Raw genomic sequence first — 26,172 nt, forward strand, 5'->3', positions numbered from 1 at the left:
ATTTCTTTCTTGAAAATCACTGGTCTGAATGTTATCATTAATTTTTAATTTGTTTAGAGATAAATAATCTATGATTTAATCGTTCAATTTAAAGAGAAAAAGAAGATTGTAATTTTATCAAAAATTACAAACGATTAAAGGCACTAAAAAGGTTTGCTCTATTTATAAATCATAATTAAAATTTAGAAAGAACTTATCCCAAATATAGAGAAAAAAATGAAAAAAATTATCTCACTATATTAATCCAGTCTTGAGAAAAAAGAATATAAAGATAAATGATTTTTTCTGCTATACAATTTTTTGCAACTGTGCCTACCTACTTCTTACTACTTTTTAACGCAATTGATTAACGAAAATGAAACAACACAACAATATCACTCGAAAGTGGTTACTTTATTTTCATAGATTTTTCAGAAATCTTATTTAAGCCTCTGTTTTCTTTTCATCAGTCCGAATTCCGTGGACGAGCTTTGCATTTAATGGATTCGATAATGTAGCAAATATTCTCATTGTAGGCGGGCGGTATTTGATTTAAAGCGATTAACAGTTTGCTTAATCCTTTGAGCTTGAAAAGGGGGCGGGGGGTGGAAGTTAGGCACGCGACTTATCGCCCACGCGCGGCAAACAATCAACGCGCAACGAACGAAATATGTATAAGGCGGCGCCGTTGAATGCCGCATCGCTTTCCTCATTAGAATGCCGAACATTTCCGACGTAGCGCGAGAGGCTACATCCGCGAGAGAGAGAGAGAGGCACTTTCCTAACTCGGCGCTTCCATACGCGTTCCGCTGCAAACGAACGAACGGAACGGGTGCTTATGCGATCGAAATTCCGCGCGTGTCTCCGTTTGTAGCCGCGGCGGGGGCGGTTAACCGAATGGGTGATTAGCAGCGCAGCGGTTAAATCGCTAACCGAGTAGTTAACCGGCCCAACAGTTAGCCGGTCCATCGGCTCTCTCTCTGCATTTATGCAGAGCCGTCCGCGTATATATTTCACCGGCACTGATACGTCGAAATGGAGCAGAGATGGTGAAAATTGTAACAAAAATAAGCAGAAAAGTAGAAATAACATATGTCCAAAAATGTATCGTATTCACATTACAGTCATTTTTGGCTTGAAACTTAGGATAATTAGTGGATTATTATTTTTTTCCAACAATATAAAACAGTAGAAAATTATTCTTATGTCTCAAAAAAATTTTCTGCAAGTAGCATCTGTCAAACATCCTGACAGAATGAAGGGACCAATTAAAAAATTGTTCAAACATATGTTTATATGAACTTGTTTGCTTATTTCGATGGACAGAATAGCAACCTTCTATTTTTGTTATATCCTGTATATGGAATATAAAATTTGTATGTATTTTCCAATTTTTTTGCATTAAATTGCACCCCAAATTCTAGTAGAATCGTTTGCTACAGATGAAGGACGCGATTTAAAGCGCCGATTAAATGACGATGTTAGGTAGCTGAGAGAAAGATTTATGTAGCGTCGCGACGGTGTTAGACAACGATGACACAAAGTGACGAACGATGTCTTACTACGTAAACAAATTCCGTTGGATAACCGCTGAGCCGCGTCTTATTCAGAACGATGATTGAGAACCGTAAGCGCGTTGTGTTGGCCGGGTACAAAGGCGCCGTGTGTTTGTAGAATAGGATCGCGCTAATAGACGTTTTCTATGAGATCGAAATGACAGAGAGAACGAGAGAGAGGGAAGGAGGATACAAGAATGCCGCCGGTGATCGTGAAGGTGACGTACATATGTGAGCGCTAATAGCACTACAAAAGGTGATCTTTATGAGTAAGGAAGACGCTCACTGCGTGCATTGATCGTGGGAGGAGCTGCGCTGTAGTAATTTTAAGTAGGGGAATTTCGGCGAGATTAAGCATTTCAAGTGGAAAAGGAAATTACGTCATTTCTCCGTTCATCGAAACAGCTTCTTGCCACTGCTTATTTTAGGCAGTTTCGTTTTTGCTAAGAAAAGATTTATTATATCGATATTAATTACTTAGAATTTACATATGAATTGTTTTTAATGTGATAAAGAAAGAGGCACGTGGTCTAGATTGATGAAATATAATATTTTATATATAAAACATAATAGTCGCACAAATATGTTGTATATCTGAATAGCTAATGTTTGCAAACATCAAGGTGGAATGGTAAAGGACAGAGATGTGTCGCAATCGGTTAATTTGTCATTTCCTCTGCCCGACACATTCCTGCTCATTTAGATTGTTTCACACACGGTCGCCAAACTTGCCATTATCGCACAGCGTGAGTTAACACGAATTCTTTCGATTTTCTAGAACTGAGAAAGAATGAAACAATTATTTTTTTATATTTAATAGGCAGAATAGAGGAATACAACCATGTATCATTAAATCATACATTTAATTTTATGGACTGCATTATTGTTCAGTGATATAATCGATTCTTTTTTTTTTTAGAAGTAAAAAAAAGCATTTTTTGACACTCAAATATATTATCGGTTCCATTAAATTCCATTATGCAAATATATAGAAATATGTGCATCCGCAGGGCTGATTGAAAATTTAGTGACATAATTTACTATCGACTTTGAAAATAAATATAACAGACATTTATCTCAATAAACAAATACACACGTACATCGGTGATGTAACAAATTATTTTGTGAATTTTATAAAAATCATAATAGCATTCAATTTGCACACACAATTAAATTAAAATTAATATTTTACGTCAATTTTTATAGTATTATATACAGGGTTTCTAATTTCGTTACATGCTAATACTTTCTAAAAGAATTATTGAAGATATCGTGCGATATTCATTTTGTTATTACGTCAATAAATGTTTTTGAATATTTACTGAAATAAATAAATTAATTGTGTTTAAAATACGATAATCTCTTTGGATTAAAACAAAATTATTACGAGTGATATTTAAAATTTTTATAACTGTATGTCGATATATTATCATTCAAGATACTTCTAATAAAAAGATATAATAAAATATATAAGAACTTAATTATTGTTCTATTAAAAATTTATTTGCTTTTCTTTCCTCTTTTACGAGTTTAAAATTTTGTTTGCATAGTTTATACATAATATGAAAGCTCTTTATTCGATAAAATAAAAAAAATTTATATCGACATATTATATCTTCAAGATCTATCGAGATATCTATCAAGATTATATCTTCAGTAGTTTTTTAGAAAATGGTTTTAAAGAAGTTGGAGCGAGATATATTGATTCTCCATTTTATATTTAAAAGAATTTGCACTTTTTTTTTGCTCTCTATTGCAATTATTTGTCTCAAAATAATTTTCAAAATAATTTGTACAAAAAGTCACGTGATTACACTATTATTTGCGGGGTCCGCTCTCTGATCTGGCCGGCCCTGGACCGGAAGCTAGCCAGCAATGAGTGTAGTCTACATTAGGTATGGGGACTACACAATCGGCCAGCCAGCGGGGGCTAATCCGGTGGAGAGGCATTTTCATCTCGAGGGTTTCGGAACTTGCCGGTGGATTCCGACGCCCATACTCCGCGAAGAGGAAGAGAGAAAGAGAGAGAGAGATAGAGAACCTTCCCTTTGGCCGGGAACTTTGTTGCGAACTGGAACCGCGCGCTCTACCAGGCCGCCGAAACCGGGGGGAATTAATCGCTATTTCAACGATGCACCGGCCGCTGCATCGCGGCATTGCTCGAATGCTCTTATTTCCGCGCGTTGGTAGCTCGTACTTCGCGAGGTAGCACGCCGAGTTCGCGCTGCGAGTGCCGCGATTCTCGAAATCCTAGAATCTTAATAATTTCAGACGAGAATTGGTATATTACATATATGTATATATATTGCAAATATATATTGAAAGTAAATTTTCATTTCGAAATTCGATGGTTTCGTTTCATGCGATGATTCATCGTGATGAATTCGCGTTAATTATATAGCCGGCTATCGATCTTTGGGAAATCTGTTTGAAATCTCGGCTATCCAGTGTTCCGCATTAATCGATTAAAATTTTAATTGGTTAAAGTAATCTATTCGGTAATCGAAATTAATCAATCATCATATAATATTATATAATATAATATAATTATTTTAGCGGGAATAATTTAATTGATTAATGATATTAATGTAGAATTAATCGAAGCAAAGTAATCGATTAACACTTAATCGTTGTACGATTTATCAAATCGTAATTAAGTGTGAATTAAATACGTTGTAATGTGGACATATTATTTGTTAGATTTATTATAGAAGTTTTCTGTAATAAAGAGAATCTCTACAAATGATATGATCAGATTATATTGTATTTACTCGTCAGATATATATTCATTTAAAAAATTGATTAAATTAATCAATTAAATTATTTAATTAACTTTTAATCAATTACATTACATTAATCATGATTTATCAAATCACGATTTATATGTATATACAATATTAAGTGTTAATTGCTTCGATCAATTTTACACTGATTAATCGATTAAACTAATCCCGATTACATATATGTTGATTGATTAATCTCGATTATCGATTAATGGATTACTTTAGCCAACTAAAATTTTAATCGATTAATATTCAAAACTGATAACTACGTGCTTTCTTGGAAAGCATCTATTTCTCTGTTCTTTTTATTTCATGTTAATTTTATTTTATTTATTATCAAAAATAATATATATATAATGAGCATATACATATACATATATAAAGTTACCAAACAACGAGCTTATAAGCGATTTTGGACTTGGATCCATACGGAAACAATAGGATTTGCTCTAGATCTCTTTCCTCAACTTTGTTTCGAATTAAAGCAAAGCCGGGTCTGAAATCACGCCGCTACCTCAACAACGCGCTGTTCTAGCTGCGGCGCATTATCTGAGTGGTTATTTTACGGTACAATAATTTTCACCGATTGCACAATAGTAGCCGCCATCAGTTTGCTCTCGCGTATACGCTCACGCTCATCAGTCTTCGATTCAATTCACACATACTAAATTATTATCATTATTACAAAATTTTATACGCAGAAAAATCAAGTACATATATCTGTTATAACAAACAGGAAAATTGAAAATCGATTTTATCGCAGAGGAAAAATCGCACACGGTATTGTGACGTATAGATTTTAAATTGGAAGTGTATATTGTTTCCCTATATATATCGATCGCATCATAAATACAGACTGTGATATCTGTCTTCCTCTCCCTCTCCCCTCGCTCGTGTCCCAATAAATGAATAATAAAGGCACGCGTGGCATCGCGATTAGCTTATTGAATATTCTGTTTGCTCTCGGCCTATAACCGAGATACAGCGCAGAGTCTGCATTTATATAGGATACATAAAAAATCCCGCGCTCCCTCTTATCTCGTCGAAAATGCGTGAATCTTTCTAACGTTTCAAGTTTCACATCATTTTGTTATTTTTAATACGTTCCATACGTCTCTTTATTTACATGTAATATCATCCGTATAGACGTGAAATGTACAAATCGGTAGATTTTATAAATAAATATCGAAGATACTCTTTTTTTACACACTACGAAATCGTCACTGCAAGTTTCGATATGATAGACTCGATGTCCTCTTTCGGATGTATTCGAAGTAATGGAGAAAACGTAGGAGAATATATAGCGATGTGTATAGAATCATTTCAAGGCGAGCCTACGTGAAATCTGCCTATTTGGAAACAGCATCCTGCTTCATCTCTCTCTATCTTTCTCTGTTACATCGATATCATCCCTTTTCCATCTCTTGCTCTGACCTAAAGCTCAGTACATGCGTATTTGTGTGCGCAGAGTGTATGCATGGGACTCTAAAAAAAGGTAGCCAGGCCATTCGATGGCAGCTGTTCCACATTTGAAGGATGGATATTCTTCGGGCTTTGTCGCAACGACAAAAGGCCTCCTCTCACAAAAGGCCGACGTGGTCCGAACTTTGCGCGCCCTAGGTCTCTCTTACTATTTTAACTTGCCTCTCCTGCTATTGCATCTCTTCCTCTCTGAGAGAGAGAGAGAGAGAGAGAGAGAGAGAAAGACAGAAACACACATACACATTGAGAAAGACAAAGGGAAAGAGAGAAAGAGAAAGAGCGACATAAGTATTCGTAGGCCTAAGTTCCATATGTGATGCAAGGACATATATCTTGATCTCTTGCCTTTTTATAATACACATTTTTCTCTCCTTTTTTCTGATATCTTCATTCTCCGACCTGAATACTCATATGTGCGACCATCTATACGCAAAGTTTTTCAACTATATATATCTCTGGTCGAACAAAATTAATAAATTTTTCTCTCGTGATTGTGTAATTATATACGAAAAATTTATTACAAGTTTTCTATTTCTTAAAATTGTTTTACACGATATTAATCTTCGCAAAATAAATCTATTTTATTGTTAATTACAAGGATAGCATTGTGATTAAAAGAAAAGGAAAACTGGAAGTTCAAGATTCGAAATTTAGAACAGAAGGCAGCTTGACGGGAAAAAAGCTTGGCTGTATATTTGTCGACAATATATGAAATAAAAATTTTCCGCAGCCAGTTGTGGTTACTTTCGAGCGGAACATGTTATTCGTTTTAACGAATAAATAACAAACGCGAAGGAGAGAAAAAGCAATACTACCATCAACATACATAGGTCATATACAAACAACCAGAAAATGGCTATGACTGATTGCACGCATCAAAAACTGCGAGTGATTAAACAAACCGTAGCCATTTTCGAAAATTCTTTCTCTTTCTCACTTTTTTATCGATTAAAAAAATCTCTGTCTCCAAAGAGTAGTAGTATTAACGCATATAAATTATATAATACGTATATATAAATTTCTTCTCGTTATTCCCGTTTTCATTTCTTAAATTTAGCTTGTCGCGAAAGTTTCCGTGAAAATTAAAAATAACGAGATACGCGAATTCGACGAGGGAGACGATTTTTCCCCCGCCGAACCGGCCTAGGTTTCGGGACAAGTCTCATGAAAAAGAAAAAGATTGCCACGAATCGGCTCCTCTCCGGTGACTAATGGCTTTGCTACGAGCTCCGCACGTTCGACCCCGTTTGACCCTGCTTCGCGCCCTTGGGGGGCCTCGCGAAAAATTGCGTACAAACATTTACGAATCGACGAGGAGGAGGAGAAATGAGACGAGAGACGTCCCACGCACTCGACTCACTAACTGACTCACGCTAATAATTAAGTTCATCGGCTAGAATTTCGAGAAAGAGATTCCCGTCGTCACAAAGGTCATCTTCAGTACGCGTCGTGATCAAAGCAATGTTTTATGAGCTGAAGCTCTCTGCTGGTCCCGCAAAGCACGCGATAGGATCTCTCGGAGAGGATCTCGTGCAGATTTCTACACGATTGTCAATGGGTTCCCGAAATTACATATTCAAATTAACGGTGAAATAAAGGATGATAGTATTTATTATTTATTTTATTATTATTTATTATTTTTTATTTGTATATTCTTAGTCTTACTGCAAATTTTGTGATCAAGTAAAAATTCTAATAAGCATAATTATCTTCGATTGTGATTTAATACGCTTGAAGATTATATAGAAAAATAATAAAACACACAAAAAAAAGTTTTTCATAAAATAGAAATTGTCCGAGATTCTCGCATGGGACAAATTTTTTTCTTCATAAAAGCGAGTTTTTATGCGTGCAAGAAATAATAATATTCTCGATTGAATGACTGAAGATATCGATTCGCAGCAGCTGCGATAGTTTCATAAATAAGTTTCGAGCTTCCGAACAAAGCAGAGGTGGGACTGGACCCATATTTATTCTACCCTCCATCCATGATCGTACATCAAACGAGTAATTGCGGGTTGCACGATATGCAATATAGTTATGATAGCACACACAGCAAAAGACATTTCCACGTCTTCCTACACGACGCAATCTGCATTTCGATAATCAATTAAAGCCTCTCATCCAAAGATGAGAAATTAAAAGGCTCTCTGCAATATGTACAGTAATTTCGCCCGAGTTACTCGTGTTTCAATCTCTAATTAAATTTATTTATAATTCCTATTACATAAATTGCACACAAAGTTTCGATTATATATAAGTTTGCATATATAGAGTGCACTTTAAAGAGCTCGGAGATTTCCATTTTAGACTTGTTTATCAGAAAGTCTAAAATTAGAGATGGAGAGTCGACGAGAGAGAAAGAGAGAAGAGCCTCGCTCCACTTGTCGCTGGGGGTCTCTCTCCTCTCTCTCTCTCTCTCTCTCTCTCTCTCTCTCTCTCTCTCTCTCTCTCTCTCTCTCTCTCTCTCTCTCTCTCTCTCTCTCTCTCGACGACTACGTCCGATCGGCACACAATCGAATCTGAAAACTTTCCTCTCGACAAGATGAAAAGCGTTAGGGACGAGAGATGCTGAGATGCGCTCTCGAGAGAGGAGCAGCATCCCCAGCGCTTCGTCTCCGCTCGGCCATCGTCGACGACGCTCGGGCGTCTTCGACGTCCGAGAAGCGTCGCCAGAGACCCGGAGACCGAGCCGCGGCTCCATTCAGTTGCGCACAGTCCGTGCATCCATTCGTTCCTCCATCGTGGTAGGGATCGGTTTCTCTCGAAGATAAACTGCTGATATATAAGTGCGTGGGGGCGAGATAAGCTGTGTGACGATACTTCGTTATATACACGATTGTCCCTGGAATCGCTCGAAAAGATAGACTCTATATCATCCGATTTTCTGGGCGTGTGCGGACGTAACCGGTGAGTGTGCGATATTATTATATTACGTCGGTCACGAAAGACTAACATGAGTAAGATGTGATAAAACTCATCCGTGTACGGATGTAAAAAGATAATTTGTTAGGAAATTTTGCATTAAAGATTTTAAGCAAGTTTGCTATTATCTAGTCTTTGCTAAATTTATCACAAGATTAAAAATATATACATGTAAGTTTGCGTGAAAGAATTTTACGTAAATAGGTATATGCGCGATTTGACTGAGAGAGGAGAATACGGGATCGACCGGATTCTAATGAGTGTGTCTGTGAAGAGGTCTGGCGATAGGGGCGTTTTTTTCCGCGCGATTTGCACGGCCCTGATGCCCCGGTTCTCATGAAGTGTTCCCCACGTGGTGCTTATCCTCTCCTTCTCTCCATCTCTCCTCTCGTCTGGTCGTCCATCCGTTCGCCCATGTGTTACGACGATTCAGGCCGCAATGACCTAACCAGACTGTCAATTAAAATGCCACCATATGCCACTTAAATCGTTCTAAATTTCAACCATTAAGTCCCTATACGTCTGCGGTGGCCCCTTTCGCGATGGACTGATGAAAAGAGGGTGGGAGAAGGAAGAGGAGGAGGTGGTGGAAGGTGTAAATTGCGTAATCGCGCAAGATGGAAGCGAATCTCTATCCCCATGTACCGTGTAATCGGATGTTTCTGTATCGTCGATAAGAAACAATTTTTTATCCGCTGAATATCCTTATCAAAATTAGATCGCGTCGTTATTTCTCTAACGAGTTCATCGTTCTTAACTATCTCCGACGACAAATAGTCATGGTGGTAACATTAAGTGGCCGCTAGATCGGCATTATTTACTCGGCGTGTTATCTAACATAAAGTAGTATTAATTGGAGTGCGCGTGTGCAACATGTGACGTGCGTTATTATTTTAATCGAAGAGCTCACACGCACTTTACGAAGACGCTATGCTGGATATTATGCTTTAATTGGAGAATAAGGCTCTTGTTTTTCTTCTTCAAAATTTTATTTCTTCTAAATTTTCATATTTTATATACATATATATATAATTTTCTATCAAATTCTTATTTTTAATTCAAAGAATTTGCCATTGATATATTATAGAAAAAAAAATATATGGCACGCGAAATGCCACAAACATTCAGCTGCAATTGACATATTCAATTTCAATAATTATAATTGGCAGCTCTCGATATTTACAATTATGTCATTAACTCTTTAATATAAACTAGTGCATGTGTATTGAATCATTTAGCGGTATTTATTTGCTTATATTGGGTTGTTCGGAAAGTCATTTCGTTTTTTTTTGCATGAAAATTGTATGTGAAAAAAACGAAATGACTTTCCGAACAACCCAATATATAAATTATAAGCGTTTATGCGCGATGCACAACACGCCCCCGAAAACATACTAGTATATCGATGGTGGACGGACACATTTATCGCATTTCGATCATTCGCCACACGCACTTAATTCTCACACACGTCCGTCTTCCGAAACACCCGGATTCGCTCTTTTGTCATCGAGTGCTCCCTCGGAACTTTACGAGCGTCGTGCATGTCTGCTCGACGTCGAGAAAGATTATACGAAAAAGAGAGAGGGAGAGTGAATACCTTGTGTGGTATACAACCCTGACTCATCCGGCTTACGTTCCTGTCTCGTGACGAATCGAACAACGATGAGGGAGCCGGCAAACTCCCGGAATAGGGCGGCAGCGGGACGATTTGGGGGATGTTTCTCGGCCGAGATGTACAACAACCGTTATACAAATATATATTCGAATATATCTGAGCATTAACGAGCCGTTTTAACTTGATTTTCTATCTAATTATTTTTGACCGTCCAATCCTTTATGCTGTCTGTTTAATTGATATTTAATTTAATTTAACCCAGCTTTTCGCGTTTCACAATTTTGCTTATCACATATATATTGTCTATAATTCAAATAACCGCTAATGATCTAATTAAACTTTCATTTTTGTTATTAATTAGTAATTATATATGTAACGTGATAAAACAAAGTTCCGATTTTAACGTATTCGTTTACGTATTCACAGTTGCTGCAATGAAAATGAGATGAAGAGCAAAATTGAAAAAATAGAGTAAGCTTTTAAATTCTAATTCCTTTCAGAGACATTTTATTCGCAATCATCGTTCCAATGATATTTGCATTCACGTGACATCGGAGGCCATTCCTAAATTACATAAGACTTTTTTTTACGATTTTTGACCCCTCCTTTCCCCCATGTAAAAGATCGTAAGCTTTCCTCTCCCCTCCCCCTGTCATAATCTTACGTAATATTTTACAATTTTACTAATAACGTTTTTTTTTAAATAATTTAATTCTTTTTTTAGAGGTAAAGAATTGGTTAAACGTGAGGGATATTTATATATAAAATTTGAATATACGCTTATTGTACCAAAGTAAGCCTTTTTCCACAAATAGTCAAGTTACATTTTCATAGTTTTTATAAAATAGTTAAAATTAGTTAAAAACGATTGATTAATAAAAATAAAAACTTTCATGATTTTGTGATGAAAAAATTTTTATTAAATTTTATCAGAGGAACATTTAAAAAATCTTACGTAAGAACTATTTCAACCCCTCCCTTTACCTCGTAAGAAAGCATAAATCTTCCTCTCTCTTTTTCCAAAAGCCTTACATAATTTAGAGATTTATTACATTTATAATAATTTAATTTTTATTACAATTTAGCCTCTTGCGAGATTTTTAATTTTAAGCAGAGTTGTCATTTCGTCAAAACGCGTCTCCGATTCAGAATTCAATATGACTTACCGAATCTTTCGTCGTGAGAAATATTTCGTGTTGTAACTCACTCGCATTCGCGATCATCAGCTCTTTACGAGAGAGGGACAAGAGAGAGAGAGAGAGAGAGAGAGAGTCGCGTAAATCGCGAGCGTCGTTTTGCGACCGGCTGCGGCCGCCGGGAAAGAAGTCACATTACTCTCGCAGACGTTATAGGGCCGTGCTCATTAGTAAATGAGCCCCGGGCAATCGAGCGCCGCTGGTCCCAGGTGTTATCTCTCCTGGCGAACGAACGCGTTCACCTTCGCACCCTTAAACGCGAAAGCGCGCGAGGGTGGGAGGGCGGACGGGCGGCTCATTCTCCGCGCAGGCATAATGCCTTTTGTTAATTATTACAGCGGCCACACTTAGGGGCTTAAAATTTGCCATAAATAATCGCCGAGACAATACGGCTCCACCCCCTCCTCCCCGTCTTTTCTCCGCTTCGAGAGGCGCATCGGGGATACATACGTCCCTCTTTCTCTTTCACATCTCTTTTTCTCATTTTTAAGCAATTGTTAAAGACACAGCCTTCATTCATTCGTCAATCATTATCTCCTTGTTTGATAATTTGAAAATAAATCGAAAAGGCTGTAATATATAAATAAATACATATATATATATTTCTCTAGACTTATTTTATGGTATAGAGGAATTTAAAAATAATAAATGGAAGAATTTAAAAATAATTTATTATTAAATTATTTTTAAATTCCTCTATATTTATTTTCAGGTATAGAGGAATTTAAAAATAATCTTGTTGCACCCAATATCTGTACCTGGCTCTCACTAGCCCTTCTCATATCTGAATTTGAATTGATAATTCGATTTCTCTACGTCGCTATTATTTAGAACAAAATATACAATATAGAAAAAAAAATTCGAAATTTTAGACAATCGCGTGATCCTGACTTCTCTTACTAAAGAATACACACTTATAATAATGCTTTTATTTTTTTTTTTGTGCTTATGTCACTAGACGTAGCTGCATTTGTTCATTCTCGCAGACGGTATTGAGTTCGATAACGACCTCGCGTGAAGAAAAAGCTTTAATCGAGTCGTCGGCCGATAGGGAAAACTTTGTGTTCACAGCCTGTCTACTCGCCATTTTCCTCCAGCCAATTAGCAGCGACACGATGCACCCTTGCACAGCAAGAAACGGAATTTAGCTTTCTCTCTCTCTCCCCCTCTTTTTCTCTCTCTCTTCGTCCGCATCGGTATCTGCATAACGCGCGACACAATATCGACTGCTCCCATTGGCATCGTTTACCTCGGATCGAATTTACGATACTTCAGCAGATCGCGAAGAATGGTGTGTTCTTGCGAGCGGAAAGTCGACGAGGGTGGCTAGTGGAGTAGATAGATATAGCGGCTTTGCCAGGGTTGGAGGCAACATTTCCGCCGTCGGCGCCGACAAAATTCACGATACCGTAATACTTTCCAGGGAAAAGCTCTCTCTCTCTCGCGATACACCTCTTTGGAAGAACAAATAGAAATTTGACACGTACGATGCTTTTTCTTGTCGAGATAAACATGGAACAATGCACTTGCGAGCCTTGAAAACATCTAAAAATAATTTGACGTTTAACATGAACGAAAACACGAATCTCCCGTTTTCGCAGATCTTATTTTACGATTTATTAATTATTTAATTTTAATAATAGGATAAACTTGCTTAATAAACTACACTTTTTTATATAACGTGATACAGTGAAATTAAATTAATTTTCGAACATCAATGATAATATTTTTGCTGTATATTAACGATTTATTGGTTCCTGCAGATTTTTAGAATAAATAATTCTCGTTGCATATATTGATAATAATAATCGAAATAGAATATTATTTTATATAAGATTAATTTCCATTGAATCTTCTAAGCGGCCCTGAGAGATGTAGAGAGTTAGATGGTTCTTGTGCTTCTTCGGTCGAATGGGGAAATGGTTTTTTATCTGTTGGTATGGGTGTGTTCTCCGAACGATATATAGGCCGAGTGTTACGAAAATGCTGCGATATGCTACCATGAAACCGTAAATACGCGTGTTTACGCTGTTGTTATCGAGCACAATTTTATTGGATATTGTAGCACGTTGTATCGACAAGTACTGACATTAACAAGCCAGTACCCTCCCCATCTCCTTCCCTCCTCTTGATGATAATTGATATGATAATTAACCATTTCTCCGCATCGCGGTCGCGTTTATTGTCATTATATTGACGCGCCGTTTTAATGACTTCTGAGAACGCGAACGTGCATTAATGAGATTGGGCGAGTATATTAGCGTACACTAATTATCTTAATCAAAGTTCTATCGAGCGAAACATTTCTCGAAGAGAAATTTCTAAAATTGGCAAAGAAAGAAGAGAATTAAAAATATCTGTACGAGGTATAATCGACATGAAAATGAAAATACGAGCCTAATTGGGGGAACCGTCGGCGATATCAATTCTCGAAAGTGATAACGCATCGCGATGACGAAGGAAACATCGGCGAGCCGCAGCGATGCACTCGAGTGCACCGATGATGCACTTGGGTACTATATGCACGTCGTGTACATTATTGGCTACACAGCGAACGTTATTAATGCCACGTGTAACGCCACGTATCTGTCCAGTTCCACGCGTTGAGATTATCGTGTAAACGATAGCCGACGAAGTACCTTTTGTACGTCCGATGTAGTGGCGAGCTGGTTGCAATGTGCGGGCAAACGTAGGTGAACGCGTCGTTGGATCGACAACAGGGAGGTGTTGGCGGGACGACGGGGCTCTGCGGACGACAAGGGTCAGCTGATAGCGAGCAATTATCTTTCAGTATATAGCCCGAGGCCGGGTTGTTGTAAAACAGTGTGTCTACTTTGTAGGACAGAGTCCCTCCGTGCAGTCAGTATCCGGGATTGTCGTTCAGTTTTATCGCGAATTCCAGTGAATTCGTGTGTATTTCCACGATACACATACGCACACATATATGCATATGTACATGTGTATACTCGTCGATAGGATTCCGTAAGTAGATCTTAACGCGAAACATTGATAAGCGTCGAATTCGCGATTCGATATAGACGCGTGAAATTTTATCGGGTTATTTACAGCGTTTGTCAAAGCCAGATATTATATAAAGCTCGCGAGTTTTGCCATTTTTTAATTTTTTTTATTTGAATATGTATGTAATATACACGTGAATTACGAGACGTTGCGAGAAACATGGAAAGGGAATATTTGAAGTCGACATTTTCAAATTCTAGGTACTTTAAATATTTAATTATTCGACGAACAAACTGAGAATTGGTTGCAACGTCAATTCAATATTGCGTTACCGTATCGATGCAATCGGTAAGTTTTAATTAATGCCTTTTTGAATGTGCCTTTGTTTTAAGTTGGGAAAAACTGATTTAAACAGCTGCAATTTACGAATATTTTTTTTCGATGACGTCATTAAAAGTTTTAACTTTACGAAAAAATAATTGTATTTATTTATTTTTTTTTTTTTATACATAAAGCGAGCAAATATTATTTATTATACGATCAAAATTCTTTTAAATATTAAGTGCGCGACACAAAAATTATTTTATTTTGCGAAAGGCGCAATAGGAAAATGGGAACACAGTGTCGAAGTGATAAGCTGTATAAACGTTATCTCAAGGTTCTTAAGCATTAAGAGGCGTTCCAAAATTTTTATCGGTTCAATGCCGATGTGGCTGTCGTTATTTTCATAAAATAATAAAGTTATTAATGATATTTTATATTATCGATTTAACCGTCGATTTATTTACATCACTTTATTGCTTGTATTTAATTAATCATTAAATTTTGTTTTTATTTATTTAATTAATAAAATTAATAAAATAATCGTATCACATTTCAATAATATTGTTAAAAATGTCTCAACGTCTTCACAAAAATCTCTTTTATTCGAGTTTATTAATCAGACGTAGAAATATGTTAAAGGTAAATCAACAACAAACCTATACATTCCGCCTAATACGTAATTTAATAAATATTTATTTAGTAAACGGGAGAGAAAAAACTTGGTCTGAATTTTCCAATAATTTTGCGAGATACGAACATAAATTAGCGATACTTGTGTTATTCTTTACCTCGCGGCATTGCGTCACGTGTTTATTTTCGTCTTCGTGGTATAGCGATATACTGTTTTGAGTAGTGCACTCTCTATCAGTTATATTAGATTCCCCGCAGCACAGAGAGCGCACACGTAATTCCTATACGGCTACGTAACGAAATTTGCAAGCTGTCAGTTGATAAGTCAAGTAAACGATATGCAACAATCGCTTGCTTTTTCCACGAAAGAAAATCAACCATCTACGACAAAAACAGAACTAACCGGAAGTTATGGGCGCTATCTTGAATGTGTTTTGACGTTGAAATTATCTCAAATTGTTTTGCATTCAAGTATGCTTTCTTTCTTCATTTTTTACACGTCATTTATATTTTAATCAAGATACAGGGAAAAACAAAATTACGATATTAGGTATAAAAAAATTTCCTCGAATAAGGGAAGGAGTGAAATATTAAAAATATATTAAATATATTAAATATATTATATATATTATATATATAATTATTCAGATGTTATTGCATGTGTACCATTAATTAATTAACATCTACGTAATTTTTTTATTAATTATTTTTATGTTAATTATTTTTAACAATAACTCCAGTACTATGTATGACGCAGGAAACATTAATACGTCGGAATGTAAGAATCCTCGCGGCGAAATTGAATTATGAAAACTGCATTAAACGATGGAGAACCGTGCAAGAGATCCATTCCCGCCACTTGGGCGTAATACTTAAATGGAACTGAATCTTAAATTTAATCGAGCACGGCGTTTCCACTCTTGGGCGCTAAGTGGAACGGCAAGTTGCGCTTAATTTGTTAATAAAAGCGCGACGACGGAACGCAGACGGAAAAATGTTTAGAAATGTCATTTGGGGTAATTGATACGACGACGCCCATTTCGAATCGAATCTTCCGTTTCTTCAAAAAGGAATTAAAACTTCCACAGTCGATATCTTTCTCAGAACGACAAGGTACAGTCTGCTCTTATTCCGTTCCTTCCTTCTCGAACGATCAATTTTTATTTACGATAAATCGTACTGATAAATCTGTCTATCGACGAGGATGAAATTCGAACTCTGATAAAAAGAAGTAGAGAATGATAATCGCGCACGATGGAATAGGGAATGTTTAATAAAACAATTCAATGTAGATATTAAATGGGCTGTTAAATATTATTGAGATCGAGAAATTAGATTCCCTTTTAAACGATATCAATTATTATAAGGATATGATGGAGCTTGTGAGTGAAAATTTGAAAGAAAGATTTCATCGGGACAAACAGATCTGCCAGTCTCTCGCTCGGTTCGTTTACCTCGTTGGTCAAATTACGCGGTGGCAAATCCGCACAGTAGTAGATCCGAAATGGGAAACCGTTTTCAAGTCCGTGAGAGAGAGAGAGAGAGAAATGGAACGATTAAGAAAGAGAGAAAGAGGCAGCCGAGGCGAGAGAGAAAGAGAGGGAAAATCATTTTAAGATGGCAACCGCCTCAATTGTGCGAATTAACCCCTAACGAGAAATCTCGACCTCGACGGAGCGAATTAGGAGGAAAGAGGCGCTTTCTTAAGACGGATCGAATTGACGTAAAGTTTTTTGCTTCGCGTATAATTTTTTTCCGAGGGTTAGGTGACAGATGACAACAGCAGAAGAGTTTACGCTCTGCGTTTTTATTAGCTTGTTCTCTCTTCGTGCCTTTTATCTTTTTAATGATAAAACAATGCATATAAGTCTATAATAATCTTGAAAAGCTGCAACTCATTTTTTCGATGATTTACAATCGCCAATATTTTCATATAATTTAAAGTAGTTTCGATTTTAATCTTTTTTAGGTAGTTTCCATCTTTTTGTGTCCTGAGAACCAAAGAACTCTATAATTTAAAAAAAAATCAATACAATCCTGAAGAATAAAAAATATGAAATAATATTTTTTTATTCTCTTAAGAAAAAAGAATTTTTTGCCTTTTAAAGGATTGAATTTCTTCGCGTGGAGATATAATTCTCGTGCACAAACATTTTCCTTTCATAATCCCTGCAATTATTACTAGTAACCCAACCGACATTTTCTCTAAGATTAGCTCGCTGCTATCGGGTCCTTTTCTGGTTGCCCTCTCTGGATCGTAAAACGATAATGTATAAGCATTATGGAAAGCTTGCTCGAAATTAGTTTGTACACGGGAAATGTATCATAATTACCTCCCCGTCCCAGTGTAAATATTATGATAAGCGTGCGCGATCGTTACACAGCTCGTTTTGCAGTAAGAAACCGCGAAGAACAACGTAGTCCGTCCATTCGCCCTGATCTTTATTCGAGCGGCGAAAATCCGTCGCTTTAAATATTCGTCAGTTCGCTAATGGACCGGGGTATTATCCTTTCAACCGTTCATCATTTTTTTTCTCGATTCGTCCAGCGATAGTCTCGTTATAATACGTCGTGTAAGTGTGTAATTGTTCTAATAATTTTTTTACAATCTAAAAAATCACGAACCATATTTTAAAAACGTATCTGAAAGAATTATTATTATTTCATTTACTTATTATTATATTTGTTTATTATTATTTTTATTTATTTTTATTTATTATTATAAATATTATTGTTATTTGTTGAGTAATTTACCATGTTGAGATGCAAAGAGGAGACGCGTGAATTATAACAACTGATGTTAATTTCTCGGATGCATAAATATTTTTCTTATCGAAAAAAACTTCGATATAGGAACGACTCGCGAGAAATTGCAAGGCTTCGCTTATTGAGGAAAAGCTGCATGTACGTATACACGCGTGTTGAAGGGGATATCTCGTAATTCTCTTGTCCATAGACAATGTTAACGAGACTTTCTGTCACGCGAAGGTTGCCGTCCACGCTCTATAACGCCGACGAGGACAATTACCGCGAAACAAAAGCACGCTCGACGATGGCCTTTACCGCGACCACGAAAGATAATCGAGTTAATCGTCTTGTTCGCTTCGCTCCTGACACCTTCAATCTCGCGTCTCCTTCAATATCGAAAAATCTGACAGCGGCGAAGTATATATAATCTTCCTCGTCGCGTCGGCAAAAATCGAGCATTGGAAATCACCTTTTCCCTTTCATATATATCTTTTGTAATAATTCCGAAGAAAAATCCATTTTTAAATCACGAATGTCGCGTGTTGCTGAAATTAAACGACTATGACGCGGACATACGATACGTAAAATATATATAAAGTATTTATTATACGTATATTTCGAGAGAGAGAAATATGTATCGCATTCTCGTGACGTAAGCATCATACGCACCAGTTGAATTCGCATTTATACATTTTGAAAGACTCTGCGAATAATGCAGACGCGATTATTCGTAAAATGACGTTTCTCACGGGATCTCTGCGCGGGGAGATAAATAATTTTAATCTCTAACCGCTAGCGCACAGCGTGTTTCCTGTCATGGGATACAAATGTACGAGGTGAGAACGTAGCGAGCTTGCGCAGTCATCGACGATATTCAGGCACCTAGGAGTCTATGTCGGGAGAGGATTAAGTAACGCGATTAGGAATCAAGCGAGACTCGACTCTCGAATTCGCGAGACGCGCTTTTCCGCGGAAAATAGATCCCGAGCCCGAGCAAAGAGGCGAGTTACGTCGAGCAAGTTATACCGAGAGAGGAGCCTATCGATTCCGTCATGGCGAGACTAGGGTGAGCGGAAAACGGGAGGGAAAAAGAGGGAGAGAGAGAGAGAGAGAAAGAGACACGTCGAATATTCGAAAAATGCTCGTCTGCGGACACGTTCGACGGGAAAGAGAAGGGTTGCCGGGCGATCTACAGAGGATGAAGAGCAATATGTGTGTGTAGGTGTATGCATATGTGTGGGTGGATTGACGGTGGAGTGGGTCAACGGCCGGAAAGCACAAAACCGATGCTGGAAATAATGCACACCACCCCGTCGTCGCGCCGAGCCGCGCGCGGAAAAATCGCAACATGGCTGTCGCGTCACATGCACTTTTCGCTCTTCTTTTTTTTTGTGCACGCCGACGATTCCCCCGGACGATTGATTGACGGATCATACCAGTCGGCGCACGTGTCCCATCGTTATCGTGTAATATCGCGAGCGAGCGAACGGCCGGGAGATATTCCGCGGAGACGTTCGGAAAATTGACAGCCCGCTCGGCGGGCTCGTTGATCGCTTAATCGGTTTTCCACCTGCTTAAATTGCGCGCGTAGAAAGCGGCACGCCTGAAGGCCGATTTTATTTTACATCGACCCATCATTTTCGTCAATATTTTTGGTCAATGCGAGAAACCGCTGTGCTGGTTGAAAAAGAAATTGAATTTATTCGACGATGTTACACCGAGGAACTGATAATTTTTTATAAATTTTTTAGTAAATGCAAGAAAAACTGTCATGCTAGATAAAAAAAAATTGAATTTATTTATCAAGGAACTATTGACTGATAATTTTTTATAAACTTTTTGGTAAATGCAAGAAACCATCATACTAGATAAAAAAAATTGAATTTATTCGACGAAGGTACATCGAGGAACTATTGACTGATAATTTTCATCAATATTTTTTGTAAATGCAAGAAATTATCATAATAGTTAAAAAAATTGAATTTTTTCAACGAAATTACGTCGAGGAATTATCGACTGATAATTTTTTATAAATTTTTTAGTAACTCCAAGAAACCATCATACTAGATAAAAAAAATTGAATTTATTCGTCGAGGAACTATCGACTGATGATTTTTTATAATTTTTTTGATAAATGCAAGAAACCATCATGATAGATAAAAAAAATTTATTCGACGAAGTTACGTCGAAGAACTATTGACTGATAATTTTCATCAATCTTTTTTTGACAAATGCAAGAAATCGCCATGCTGGATCAAACAATTAGAATTAAAAAATACATAGCTATTATTAAATGTAAAAATTGAAAGCATATATATATGCTCCGAGAGATTTTTAAATTTATTTAATACGATTCATTATACATTTTATTACATATTTATTATATATTTATGTAATAATTTTTAAATCAATTTAGTACGGAAATGGGAAATATTTTTTACTTCATCCCTTTGCGTTTTTCGACAAGGTGCAACGTGACTCTTGGATGCAGCGTACGTCAACCTAACTTATCGTTGATTGTGAGAATCGTGATACGCGGGGTTTCCTCGCTCGGCACCCTGGTGCGAGAGGCGTCATATCGCGATCGGACAAAAACATTTATCCTCGCGGTAAATTTCACCGAATCGCGTACCGGGGAAGCATCAGCAGTCCACGTTGGCTTCCAAACGCCTCATTGTGATTCCGCGAACGTTTGATACCGCATTATCTTCTCTTTGTATGCCCCGGCGACGTCTGCGTTTTCCCCGTTCTGCCTTTGACAGTCATCTTGATCATCTTTTTCTGGATTTTTCTTCCTTCTCCCTCTTCATCGTCATCGGTAAGCGGCTGAGGCGCCTTTTCAGCGCGGACTTCTCCGCGATTTAGCAATGCGAAAAGACGGAAACGGTCGGAAATCGTCGGAACAAGCGCGAGAAAAGGAGAGAGATAGATATATAGAGAGGGGGGAGGAGAAAATAGAGGGTAGAGGGGGAAAAGAGAGATCGATCCAATAAAAAGTAATGGTTCGAAAAGCCCGGGACTTTGGCGAGAAGTCACCCTGACACCTTTTAAGCCCCGCGGACGAACGGGTTCTCGTCGTCGCTCTCTTCCTTCTTGCTTCCCCTGGTGTGGATCTTCTTAATAGTTCAAACTCGATGCGATGGCACGTTCAGCCGCGCGAGACGCAAAAATTAAGCGGCGCTTGAAAAAAAAAGCTTCCACAGATGAAAATCTCAACGGCGAAATGGATAGAGCTAGCGAAAAACCGCGCGTAACCCATAGTAAAACTTCGCTTTCTTCAAACAATAGAGACGTAGAAAATAAAATATAAAATTGACTGGATTGAACGGCATTTTTTTTAAACATTCAACTGTGAGAGATAAATGTCTGAAATGTGAGATGCAATTTTGTTCGCGTATACTTTTCTTAATATAACTATATATGTCATTTCGCGTTTGAAGCGAGACTAAGAATTTAAATTATTTTTATTGACTTTGTTATTAATTTTTAAGGATTAACTGTCTAAATTAAAAGTGCACGAATGTCCGATATGTTGCGAGTTGGAATCAAACTTATCTTCTCTTTGAATGAATATAAGCATCTGACGAAGAGAGTGAAAGGGGGAAAGCAGTTTTGAGGGGAGGAGGCATCTCACGTGTCCGCGGATTTGATTTTTTCCATATGTCGAGTTCCGGAAGAGTCTCTTCTTGCCTGTTCCTCTCTATCCTCTTCAACATTTCCCTGTCGAAGACTAGAGCCGCGGAGGTCGCCCATTATCGCTGAAGAGATAATTAAAAAGCCAGGCGTATAGAAGAGATATTAAAGTGTCAGAGAGAAAGAGAGGAAGGCCCTTATCAACGGGCTGTTATCGTCCATGTTAAGGCCGACTTTTTTTACTTCGTCCTCTTTCTTTCTCTCTCGTCTCTCTCGTCTTTCTCGTCTCTCTTGTGGACTCTTGCGGACTCTTGCCTCCTTCATTTGATGTCTCTTCTCTCTTCTCTGTCGGCATGCGTCGATTCTGCCACAAGTAGTGCGCTCTCGCGCATTTTTAATTTCGTTGATATCATTTCTCCCTCTTTCTCTTTCTCTTCGTTCTTTCACGTCGCGTTTGCAGAAATTTGTAATCGTATTATCAGGGAAGAAGAATGACCTTGCACATTAGCATGTATTATTATTTTACTTAAAACAATCGAATTAATTGTATTAAACAGATTAGAAATATGCTTGTCCGTCCTCCCATTAAGCGGAAAAAAAAACTTGTCAGATATTATCCATATATGTATATGAAATAATATTTATTCGAGGTATAATATAATATAATAACTATTAGTATAACTATAATAACTATTATTTATATAATATTTACTTGCGAAGTAAGCATAAATTATGCACAACATGCATATCATTAACAAGATACTTATACGTTCCATCCATTACCAAGATTCTTCCTATATATGCTAAAAGGGTCGCGCTGGCTAAAAGAGGTCGGGAAACGCTGATTAAGACGAAAGGGTGGATCGAAGCGAGAGAGACAGTCGGGGGTGGTGACGACAAAAAACTGGCGGGAAAGAGCCCGGGAGTGACGTCACGCGGCACCACTCGACATCTTATTTCCTACGTGTCCCCGGCTGTGATACGACGGGTAATCTACAAAGGGAAAACGAACCCCCGGCCGCGAGTTCCTCCCTCTCCTCCCGGTCCCTTCTTTCAGAAAAGCGCCAGGGCTAGCTGTCCGTCCAGCGAGCTCAGGAACACACGACGCCGACCGGCGTGTCACGTGAGGACCGCGATCGCTCGTGATAAGAACGTGGAATCGCCGCGCGGTTGATTCGCTCCCCTGGGTTCGATTAACGTCGCGGGCGACCCCGATAATTGCTTCGCCGGATATGTCGAACCGCCCGTTTTTCGTTGACGTGCCATATTCACGAAAAATGTTATTTAATTAATGATTAAATTATTTAATTAATTAGTTATGTTACTGGATGGAAAACTCCGACGATTAGAGCCATTTCGAGAAGTTTTCTAATTTTTTTAATATTTGCGCAAAAGAGAGATATTTATATTATTAATATTTAAGGGTTGAGTAAATAAAATAAAGATAATTTATAAAAAAATAATATAAAATAAAGATAAATTGTATAATTTAATATTCTTAATATAATATTATATATTTACGAGGGTAGTTCATAAAGATTGCTTATAAGGACATTTTATATTAGTCTTTCTATATATGAATTCCTAATAAAATTTATAAAAAGTTTATTAATTTAAAATTAATTTATATAAAACTAATTTTTATAAATTTTATAAATTTTAATATTATTTTTTTAAAAGACAATATATCGATTTTTACAATGATTGTATTCGACAGATCGCTGTCAGATTGCATCGCTGAGAAAAATGTATAACTATCAGGATTCATAAATAGAAAAGGACTAATAAATGCATAGTTTCAACCACTTCATTCTTCTCCTTATAAGCAAAGTACGAACTTTATGAACGACCTACGTAATATATAATATTTAATATTATACATGAATATATATAAAATAATCATAGTATTGAAAAATATATTGAAAAATATATTGAAAAATGAGAGTTCGATAACAGAATTCACACGTTTATTTTTTTCGATCGTTGCACAAAATGCACGAAACTCGACACGCGCAAACCCGAACGACGATTAGCGTTGTAGATCACTGTGGAACGTTGCCGGATGCATTAATATTCTTGAAGGAATAGTGACGCTTACCTCACGCGTAGGCAGCAGCGTTCCACTTTATTCAGGTGATAGTTTAACAACGCGAGACCCCGCTACATATTGTACATATAATATATTAATATTGCGAGGGAGAGAGAGAGACACGCGGTATCCAATTAGTCGCGGCTGTCCGAGAGGGAGAGCGATTTCTTTTTTCGTAATTGCACATTTGCCATTGATGAACGCATTTGTCAAGCCTGGGTTCGAATTTCCGGTAAACATATCGTTTTTTCCGTCGAACCGAGAAAGGAATGTTCGACGTGAAATAAATGGGGTCTGCTTCCACACGCGTGCGTGTGTTTTTTTAAAACGTTAAAACAAAAAAAATGTGAATTGCGTAGACACCCGAGAAATACGCTAAACGAAATTAACTCGAATATTTTTTTTTTTTTTTTACCGAGGTCATAAAACGCGCTGCATAAAACGCGCGCAAAATCGACGAAACGTAATTCACGCAAATTCGTGTAATTTTAATGCCGAGCGCGAGCTTTTCCATCGTATTACTTATTCCGTGAACTGTCAAAGGTAATTATATATATATATATATATCTGCTTTTTCTTTTATCTTTTATATTTCTTTTAGCCTTTATAATTATGCACGCACTCTACGCAATTGCGTATAAATTTCCTCCACATTATCATTCTGTATCTTTCAATTAGCGATGCCTAACAAAATTAACAAATATATAGACCCATATTTTGAGATTTATATTAATAAAAATAATAAATGCTATTAATTGTCGAGAATAAAATATATAAAGCGATGAGAGAAATCCGTATATATTTCATGATGACTCGTGTGTGATTCGTGCGGTATAAACCTCAGCATCATTGGTCGGGCCCCTATCACTGCAATGACACGTTGGCTGCGCCTTTCACACCGGCACGACCGTTCATTTAGAAACCAATGGAAAGATTGGGCGCAATTGTCTCGTCCTGTATCGGGCCGTATGCGATGCTACTGACCCTACGTGGCTTTAATTCTTGTCTTGTTTCGAGATCGATTATTTGAATAAAATCGTATCGTAACAAAATTTTAATCCAATATATAATTTTATATTTTATATTTATAAAATATTTCTCATTTTGCTGTGTTTATCATCTTGCCTAGGATATTGAAAGACCCTAATTTTTTTTTTAATTTAAGAAACTATCACATCTCTTTGTGACTTCTTTTTGTATACAAGTTTCGCATACTTTTTTTAACGGTTCTTCAATTTTTCTGTCAAATTAAATATACATTAGGAATTTTTTTATATCGATAAAAATCAATTAAATCGGGAACGATCCGAAATTAACTACTGACATTAAACTCTTTTGCGCCACAATTCGTTGCAGCGCGGAATGTCATATTCTCGCATCTGACCGCAAAAATGGAAATTATTCAACTGGTATTATAAAATCGCCGTTCTCTTTTACGATCATTTAAACCGGTATATTTATTTGTCACCGTAAATGGCGTGTTAGCGATTCCATTAGCGAAATTGTGACATTGGCTTTTTCGTGACCGGAAATGGCACGGAGTTTTCAGTAGGGACAAATCGACTCGAAATTCATGGAAGGGGAGGTGGATTCAATCGGGAAGAAGGCAGCAATGTTGCCCGTCAATGTACTATCGCAGAGTCAGAAAAATAATAGGTCGGTTATAATGAAAGAATATAGCGCACAGTATTATGTCGGAATAAAAATTTCACGGTGCGGTGAGATATAACCCGTCCAATTTAAAGATCGAAAAAAATTACGACATATATTTCACAGCGGCTTTTAATTTATAACTTTTATAACACGCTTTTTTTTCACACATACCGGGAATCCTTTTATATTAATATCAGGAATTTTTATCCGTTATCTCCCAACATTATCGCGCGGGGAAGTATCGTTTTTTATCCAATGTAAATAGATAGTTTTCGGAAAATAAGATGACATCGCGAAACTTGTTCCCCGAGAATATCGCGCAGCGAGAAAATATCGATATACGATGAACGATGAAAAAAAAAAAAAAAAGAGCGACCGACTTTTTTCACCTCCCCGAGCTATCGTGTCATTTTCTCGTTCGCAACTTTTCGCGTCACACAATATTCGCGAAACGTCGGAAATTAGACGGCGAAGCATAGTTGCGAAAAAATTACCATACAAATGGCATCGACGATACCCCATCGAAACTCGTGACACGCGTATCCATCGTCGCGCGATATTGCAAGTTTGGTCCACTCTGGACCCCAAAGGAAGCCGG

General features: G+C 37.2%; 1 protein-coding gene across 2 annotated transcripts in view; it reads left to right on the plus strand.

Moving 5' to 3' along the window:
• Positions 1-11,823: 11,823 nt before the first annotated feature.
• Positions 11,824-26,172, plus strand: part of LOC145946915 (uncharacterized) — a 37,618-nt gene continuing 23,269 nt past the window's right edge. The window contains exons 1-3 of one of the 2 annotated variants that reach the window (XM_083056668.1): positions 11,824-14,297; positions 14,377-14,518; positions 14,758-14,845. In XM_083056668.1, coding sequence (XP_082912794.1) covers positions 14,837-14,845 — 9 coding nt within the window. In that variant the 5' untranslated portion in view covers positions 11,824-14,297; positions 14,377-14,518; positions 14,758-14,836. Of the gene's footprint in view, positions 14,519-14,757; positions 14,846-26,172 lie in introns of both variants that reach the window. The other variant, XR_014427093.1, reaches the window with a different exon arrangement.

This window comes from Prenolepis imparis, unplaced genomic scaffold, assembly GCF_030444845.1.
Source record: "Prenolepis imparis isolate NDT839.2.m4 unplaced genomic scaffold, iyPreImpa1.0 SCAF_2, whole genome shotgun sequence".
Classification (NCBI taxonomy): domain Eukaryota; kingdom Metazoa; phylum Arthropoda; class Insecta; order Hymenoptera; family Formicidae; genus Prenolepis; species Prenolepis imparis.